Here is an 8,993-nt window from a genome sequence, read left to right as displayed (position 1 = left end):
CCAGCAGAAACCATAGTAATGCAAATCAAATTTAAATGGCGTATAGAAATCTTAAATATTTACTGCTTGAAATCTTGAAAACATAGATACTTCACTGTTATTCCTCTTTGGTCAAATTCAGTTAACGAAGTTCAGCGAGGGACCTCTGTCAGTCATTGCACCATGCTTGTTAGTGAGGGTTGCACCATGCAGTACCAGCCAGAGGTGACATTTGATCGGGAGGTTGAAGGTTGTTATGCCCCATAGCTAAAATGGAGGGAAAGGACAGGGAGGGGTTGCATGGGTGTAGCGGAGATCAAATTTCAACAGGACAGCATTCCCAAAAAATTTCAAGACAGACAACGCGAGGCAGGCGAGGGACACGGCGAGACCGTGGATGTTCCCTGAGCAAACAACTGGAACCAGGTCAGAGAGCTAAGCTGGACGCCGTGGACCCTCTGTGTGACCGACCGAAGGTAGACAGCCTAGAAAGGACTTTGTGTACATGACAGACAGACATGACGTCAGAGAGAAAAACAGACAACCTGATGAGCCACGGGAGGCGAACAATGTGATTTTTCACCCCGCCATTATTCTCTGTCAGGAGCTGTCTTAAACTTAGTGAGTAATTTCTTTAATCTCAAGAAAACTGGGTGCATTGCATGTTGTTTTACAATCAGATCACAAATAAAATGCAACTTTTAAAAGAAGCCATTTGAGTAAACGAAAACATTTAAATGGGAGGAAATCTGTCATGGAACATGTTTGCTAAACTGCTACCATATCACCCCTTCAGATATTTGCCATCTGTAATGCTAATGAACTGAAAACCAAATCCACTGATGGAATTATCACTCTGGTTTCAGACAGGGTTTGCTTTTAAGTCCAGGTGTTCCACAAAATCTCTGGAGAGCTGGTTTGCAGCGTTCCCTGGCTGGGGATACAAACAGGGATGGAAAGTGAGGAAACACAGACCAATGAAGGTGGAGTCAAAGGCAAAGAGAGCGACGGAGAGAAAGATAAACATCTGAAGAACCAGCTCAACAGTGAGGAGAAAGGAGAGAAGGAGATTAAAGGGAACGAGAAGGAGAAGAAGAAAGACAGGCGGCGTTCGGGCTCTCTGTGGAGGAGTGGATGGGCCCTGAGTGAAAGACTGGCCATTAATGTCTCAGGGATGCGTTATGAAACTCAGCTTCGCACCTTAGCCCAGTTCCCTAACTCCTTGCTCGGAGACCCACGGCGGAGGTCGCGATACTTTGACCCCCTTCGAAATGAGCTCTTCCTGGACCGCAATCGGGCCTGCTTTGATGCCATTCTGTACTTTTACCAGTCGGGCGGGAGGCTCCGGAGGCCCGCAAACATACCCCTGGACATCTTCATGGATGAGCTGATTTTCTATGAGCTCGGAGAGGAAGTCATGAATCGCTTCAAGGAGGACGAGGGTTTTCCAAAAGAGGAAGAGAGGCCTCTGCCATCCAGCGAGGTCCAGAGAAAAGTGTGGATGCTGTTCGAGCACCCCGAATCCTCATCGGGTGCGCGCATCATAGCCATCATCAGCGTGATGGTTATTGTGTTGTCCATCCTCATCTTCTGCCTGGAAACGCTGCCCGACCTCAGGCATGACAAAGAGGTTGGAAATTTAATCTTATACACTATTTGTATCGCAGATATGGAGGTGTCAAAGCTGGAGGAGTTCTTCTATTTAGTTAACTGAAGAAGGAAATTCAGTGACAGAAGAAACTGCGGATCTATGATAGGTCAAAAGGTTGATTGGTAGGTCAAGGGTCAACAGTAACAGGTTAGAAATAAGAAAACTGTTTTCTTCTTAAACATTTTCTTTCCCTTTTTAAGTTAACAGTTGAATAGTTATTTTAGTATCACTTTCTTAAACAAAGACATCATAAACACTAAAACCATTAACAAACCTTAAATCAAACCAGCAGCTCAGTGAGCTCTTGAATGTGTGTAACTGTTGGAGTCAAAGGAAACATGATTTCAGGGAAAGCAGGTGTTTAGGTAAACACACACTTGGAGAGTACTACAGTGTGTGAGGAGGAAAAACACTGACAAACTATTGGCCAATATGTCTGGAAGCAGACCAGAGAGAGAGAGGCTGCACGCCCGCAAGCCCTGGGGTGATTATTTTAGTCGGCTGTTAAATCTGATACACTCGGATTCAGGAAGTGTTAAAGGGTAGAGGGATTAATGGGTGGGACTTGGAATACAAATAATAGAAAAGAAAGACAGAGTGGGGAGACAGTTAGGTGTGTTGATGAAAGGTCAGAAGTGACCACACACTTAGGTAAAGGTGAGCCAAAGCCTTCCGGTGGCTTAGAACCGGACACTAAAAGGTCTCGCAGGATGAGTAGCATACATCGGGTCATGTTAACACATTCCTCCAGGATTGCAGAGCTGGGCCAAGCTGCCTTTGCACCAGGGAGCTGCCAGGAAACTACTGTAACTTACTCCTGTCCATGACAGCGGTAGACCCGCTGAACTGCTCTGGCAATGTCAGCCTCCCTGGCCAGGGAGATGGGAATAGAAGGTGGAGATGGATGAGCAGCAGTGCACAGAGACACTCATGTTTCTCTTCGAAGATCTCACAGGGTTATATTTAGTCTTAGGAGAGCCCTTGGAGCAAATCAGCACATGGATGTCCACCTTTAGTAATAAACACTGTCACTGACCTGCTACTGAAAGTCATAAGGAATACCCTAGGTTTATTTAAACTACCCTGAAACTTTATATATTGCACACAGCCCAGTACAGCACTCCGAGCTGATCGCTTTACATCCGTGCCATCCGTTTTAATGCTTTTAACTGGATGTTAGGTGTGAGATGTTTTAAATAGCCGCTGCCCAACACTCAAATCTTACTGACATGGAAGATGGAACGACAGGTGGACTGAAAAAGAGATTGGTATCGCAAAATTGAAAACCACAGATGTCTTTTATGATGCTGCCAAAAGCGAGAACCGATGACATGGCAGAAAATAAAAACTGTGCATCGGCTGCATTGCGTACAGCAACATATTAGTGTAGACAAATTGGTCGCCTGATCTGAGTGTTCCACCGTCTAGTGGCGCCACAATTAATGTGGTGGCAAGTCAAGTCTGGCACTGCATCAGACAGTGCCCCCTCGTTACTGACAAATGAAATCAAGAAAGATTTATCTTATATCATTATTAGCATCAGATATCAGCATTTTTTTCCCATGGCCAGTCCTACTAAACACATAGCTGCTGGAAAGCTGTTTACGTGTTTACTTTATGGTCATTAGGCTGCCCTACTAAATTTATTAGACAACATTTATTCTGCGTGACCAACTAATATCAGTTAGTCCTAACCAGCTAACACTGTGGTAACTTGGCTGATGTTACCATGCTAAGCTAGGCAGCTGCATGCTAGCCACTGTGAGATGAATAGAAACTGATTACTGTTAACCCGAAACCTACCGTGCTCAATCTGTTCTCGATCCACTTGTGGAGATCCACAACTCGGTCTACTTTACACCCAGGGAATCTATGTAATGCGTGTGGTCTCAGGCACATTCAGTTCTCATGAAGTAACAGCTTGTGTATTCTCAACTTGTACTTCCCTGAATTTGTCTACAGACTAATCACATTTACATAGATTGTAAAGTAGTTATTCACTTTCTTGCTGAGATAAAAAGTCAGACAGCACTGTCTGTAGAGTAAATATACAGCTGGAGCCTCAGTTAACCTAGCGTAGCATAACTGACAAGACAGAACGCTCTATCCAAAGCATTTCTGAATTTCATCAATCTCCCTTTCTATGGAGGGCTATTTGCCGCATTTGTCTTTGAAACAAAGGATATTTTGAGACTTTAGCTTTTGTCTGCGTCCTTGGGTCTTCATTCACAAAGATGAACTTCCTGAAGGACTGGCATATTGGCTTTAACCTAGATGGTTACTGCTGTAGGAGTTAGTCGTTTCATGGCTTAACATTAAGATGAAACTCTGTTCATTTGAGAGCTTTTGGGGTGCTGGTAAGTGGATTTTGTTACCTTTGACAGAGCCATGCTTGCTGTTTTAATGTGTGTGTTCCACTAAAGAAGCTGCTATTCTTTACAAGTATGTTATCTACTTTTTTCTGTCTGTTCATTTCAGGAGTACCACTCGCCGACAAAGAATGCATCTGAGAACAGGCCTCCTCCTCCAAGCGTTTTCCATGACCCCTTCTTCATAGTGGAGACCATGTGCATATGTTGGTTCTCTTTTGAGCTCATCATGCGCCTCTCGTGCTGCCCCAGCAAGATGCGCTTCTTCAAAGACGTCATGAACATCATTGATTTCAGCGCCATCCTGCCTTACTTTGTAACTCTGGGAACGGAGCTGGCCAAGGACAACGACTCCTCGCCGGCCACATCCTTGGCCATCATCAGAGTCATCAGGCTGGTGAGGGTCTTCAGGATCTTCAAGCTGTCTCGGCATTCCAAGGGCCTCCAGATCCTTGGCCAGACGCTGAGGGCCAGCATGCGTGAGCTGGGCCTGCTTATCTTCTTCCTGTTTATTGGTGTCATCCTCTTCTCCAGTGCCGTCTACTTTGCTGAAGCTGACCACAACAGAACGGTCTTCGTCAGTATACCACATGGCTTCTGGTGGGCGGTTGTCACCATGACCACAGTGGGCTATGGTGACATGTACCCAGCGACAGTGTGGGGCAAGATGGTGGGCTCCATGTGCGCCATCGCTGGTGTTCTTACCATCTCGCTGCCTGTGCCCGTCATAGTGTCCAACTTCAGCTACTTCTACCACCGGGAGAATGAATGTGAGAGTCACTCCGAGTACACTCATGTCCAGACAACTCTGTGGGAGGACGAGGAGGAAGAAGGGGAGGAAACAGAGGAACGGGATCAGGATTTAGAGGGTGACTACTATGCCGTTGAAGGCATTTGCAGCCCTCTAAATGGGACTTTACTCGGTGGACTGTGTTCAGGACAAAACATAGAGTACAGAGGAGGAAATATGTATCTGAGGGAGCCGCTTGTTACTCAAGTTTAAGGAGGGTCGGTGGGTTTTGCACCACCAAGGTGGGAAATGACTTGAAAATGATTAAGACACAGGGATTCAAGTACAGGTTTCGAGGTCCTGAAGAGATAAACTAGCAAACCAGCATTAGCAATTTGTGTGATACAACCAATCTAACATACCTCCTGACTACCGTAATTTGTTTATTTGTAGGTATTTATTGCAGTAATAGCCAGTCAAGTGTCACTGAAAAGCAACTTTTGTATAATACACTTTCATCAAAACAGAAGTATTACGTTCTCAGGGTCGTGAAATAAGTATATGAGCTATTATTTATTAAAGCTGTCAGCTCGTGTTTGAGATAGAAATGATTTTGTGAATGTCTGCACATTGAAACTATGATGTCTTAGCAATGTCACTTTGTGCCTTAAAGTTAGAAGTGGAAGCCAGTATAGATGTCACGTCTCATCAGAACTCAACCAGCAGAGCCGCCAGGGCAGACAGCCTGAGATCTCGTGTAGACTAACCTCACATTCTCAGCATTCTTCTGTAAGCAATGTACAACGTTCACAGATGTGAAGCTTTGGCTTATGTTACCTGAAACGTCTGACGTGACCTTTATCATGTCACCAGTAGGACCTGTAGGATGGCTAATGAAAGCATTGGTGTCAAAGAGGATTTATCTATCGGCTTAATTATGCTCTCTGTGTTTTTAATAAAGATTCCATTTTATTAATTTTCTTAAAAAAAACAATGGTGTTATCTTTTTTGCATGTGGTAAAGATTTATATCGGTGCCATAAAACAAATATTTACCCCGTACAGCAGCTTTATTTTTGGATACGAATAAATCAAAGAAACATGATGCTCACATACATACTTAGGTTAATGCATCTCTAAGCCACCCTGTGCCAGACCGAGTCCGCTTTTCACTGTTGCAAGGCCGCGATCAACACTTTTAGAACTTTGAGCTACTAATCTGGTGCAAGCAATTCTTTCCAATAACGTTGCTCTCAGTTTCACTGGAGCACATGAGACTTTCCATGACAGTGATCACCCACGGAAGGCATGATTAAAATGTAACATTGTTCTGTATATGTTACTTGTGCAAACTGCTTCAGAAGTGTGTTTTAGTTTTAGTGATAGTTTAGAAACAGGCAGTGGGAAGAGATTTTGAACTTTACGACAATACAAACTAACTGCTTGTTCTCTTATATGTGTAAAAATGCCTTACTTATTCAAAGAATTTTTTCATACACAACAGGTGGAGACAGACTGGTGAGATGTATTGTAGCTGCTGTAGCTACACATACCTTTGATTTTACGTGGGCTAGGATACATATGAGATCAATGGTTCACTACATCTTAGTAATTTTCTGCACTAAAAAGTATGATTTAAGTTTTCATTTTCAACCAAAATAAGGAAATTATAAGTGTAACAACTGTATTTATCTCAAGTCGACACAAAGGTTCAAAGGTTTCTTTAGGGTTTAATATATGCAAACCATATATCTTTAGGTTGCTACATGACATGGCACATAGCTGTAATAACTCTGAATAAACCAAGATTCAAAATTCAAAAGGTTGAATGTCATGTGCACGGTGTAGAAACATGTTTCCCTGTACAATGAAATTCTTCTTTTGCTGTCCACCCAAATGCCTTACAATTTAGAAAAATAAATAAATAAAAAATCTTAGAAATAGAACATAAAAAGATACATATAATAAAAAATATAAAATAGCTAGTACAACTATCAGTGTGCAAATGTGAATATAAACATTGAACTGAAATGGAAACCGAAACTGAAAAGTGAAGTCTAGTCCATGATTCTAGACTCCTGTCAGCTGTTTATGAGTCTGATGGCAGTGGGGGAAAATGACTTCTTCAGTCTAGCTTTTCATACACCTGTACCTCCGGCCTGAGCCCAGCCCAAAGGCAAAGCAACTTTTATTTGACACTAACATCCATCCACAGGAAATGTGGCCGAGATCTACTTTGTGTCGTTTGTCATACGTCCACTAGAGGGTGCTGGGTCTATCACAGTAATCAGCACATTTTTTCAGTCATGTGCAGGAACTCTGTGATCATTAGCCAAGGTATGTTCTTCTTATTTGGTAAATGCATCCTTCCTGGTATGCCAACTTGTTCCATAACATAGGGGACAAGTAGCTCTGCACAGCATTGACTCAGACAAACAAATGGGATATTTATACCATGTTTATTTTCATTGAGAATTTTTCTGCAGTAAGATAAATACACACTTGAGCTGTACAAAGCTTATTGGACTTTCCAGGAACTGCTGGTTTAGAGAAACTCCAAAAGCCTCGCTTGTCAGAAACAACATATCTCTCTCCGGCTCCAACAGGAAACTATTAACCAAAAAATCTCCCAAGCCCTGATGAACATTATTCCATCTTTAAATAACTTACACAGCGAGCACAATAAATAAATAACTTATAATGTGAGGACAACAACAATAAAAGAAAATAACCCAAGCTACTCTTCTCCTGACAAAATCAAGTCAACAGGTTCAGCCTAAATAGATATGCGGTTTGAGATCAGTGTCTTTACTTGTCCACTGAAAACTGAGGACTGCGCATAGAGTTGAGACCCATTCCAAGAAGGTCGTCGGAGTCCATGTTGAAAAATCTCTTATTCCCTGATAGCTCTTCAGACAAAGTCTCAGCTGTTAGAGTATTCCTAAGCGGTAGAAATCGAGTGAAAGGGACTGTGTGTCGATCTGGGGAACGTTTTGATGCCAGAGACACAGGAAATCCATAGTGTGGGGAAAGGAAACGGGTGTATCCATCAGCCAGCAACAGTTCCCTGAAGCTGCAGTCAGCCTCCGTGTAGTGACTCTGAAAGACAGACCAGTAAGTAAGAATTACTACTTAGGACATCACAAGTATTAAAGAGGAAGTTTAAGTTCTTTTTTATAACTCACCTGTCCCCTCAGATGGCCTGCACTGTCCATGCAGAGGAACAGGGATGAGGTCTGCCCCTTGATGACTGTATGTCCTGATCTGACTGATTTCAGCTGCAGCAAGCCTGTAAACAAAGAAACATAAGCAGGTTAAATAAAACGGCTTCAGCTTATCCAGTGTATTGGGCTGAACTATGCTGACCCAGTCCCAAATATGTGATCTGTTGCAGAGTTATCCTCCTAATACTTACTGTAAGGACTCTGAGCATCACTGCCTGTCACTCTCCCATCCAGACTAATTTGTAGATACATCCCACGCCTGTGGTTATCTTCAACAAGAGGCAAGGAAGAAAAGTTTAAATAAATAAATAAAAAAAAGCTTAAGAAGAATGTACATTTTTCCACATATACATTGAACTTAAATTATTAAAATAATTTTTTTTAAATACCTGTGTAGAGATGCCCTTCTCTGACTTGACTATCAAAGGATAAAAGGGGGTTGGAGTCAGTGAGATAAAACGATAGAGAGAAAGGAAGTGTAATGATCAGGAGGAAGGAGGACAAGTAAGAAAAAGGTGCACTTGGAAACAAAAACATTTGGAAAACAGATTAAGGGAGCCTCGAAAGAAGGCAAATAAGGAATAAATACAAATAAATAGCTTCTAAAAAATAAAATAAATAATAGATAGAAAATATACAGCTCTGTACAAGAGAGTTCTAATCAGGAGCAAGTTTTGTGCTCTTATAAAGGAGTTAGGGGAAGGAGGTCCTGAGAGTAAGAGTGTGAGTCAGACATTTCTACATGGTTAAACTGTGATTGAATGCCTCTGTTGTCTCACTATGTATGGGCTTCTCGCTGTCGTTTACTGTTAAGAGTGGCTCTTCAAGATGGGTTCTCGGACGCCTACGAGGTCAGGTGGGTTAAAATTCCCCTGAGGCAATAGTACATCATCAAAGCATGTATATATTACTTTGATGTTATCCATTGAGGTCATTATTGTAACCTTGTTTAATGACTTCTGAATGCACTATTGAGGAATTCATCAAGCACTTGGAAATACATTATTAAATCCTACTAATGCACTGTCCATTACCTACTGT

The 8,993-nt window shown here is 42.4% G+C and overlaps 2 protein-coding genes across 2 annotated transcripts; one reads left to right on the top strand and one right to left on the bottom strand.

Annotated features, from left to right (window-relative positions):
* Nucleotides 1-931: 931 nt before the first annotated feature.
* LOC311504196 (potassium voltage-gated channel subfamily A member 7-like) lies at nucleotides 932-5,143 on the top strand (the record flags this gene model as incomplete). The annotated part of the gene is made up of 2 exons (XM_084567205.1): nucleotides 932-1,609; nucleotides 4,109-5,143. The coding sequence occupies 2 exons, from the start codon at nucleotides 932-934 to the stop codon at nucleotides 5,000-5,002; spliced, it is 1,572 nt and encodes a 523-aa protein (XP_084423331.1). The 3' UTR covers nucleotides 5,003-5,143.
* A 2,393-nt stretch (nucleotides 5,144-7,536) lies between these two features.
* fgf21 (fibroblast growth factor 21) lies at nucleotides 7,537-8,489 on the bottom strand (the record flags this gene model as incomplete). Its single annotated transcript, XM_084567025.1, has 4 exons — nucleotides 7,537-7,827; nucleotides 7,914-8,017; nucleotides 8,144-8,221; nucleotides 8,342-8,489. 4 exons carry the CDS (start codon nucleotides 8,487-8,489, stop codon nucleotides 7,537-7,539), a joined length of 621 nt encoding a protein of 206 aa, XP_084423151.1.
* Between the last annotated feature and the right edge of the window lie 504 nt (nucleotides 8,490-8,993).

This window comes from Chelon labrosus (assembly GCF_963514085.1).
Source record: "Chelon labrosus genome assembly, chromosome: 19".
Lineage (NCBI taxonomy): Eukaryota > Metazoa > Chordata > Actinopteri > Mugiliformes > Mugilidae > Chelon > Chelon labrosus.
This window is presented reverse-complemented; position numbering and strand designations above follow the sequence as displayed.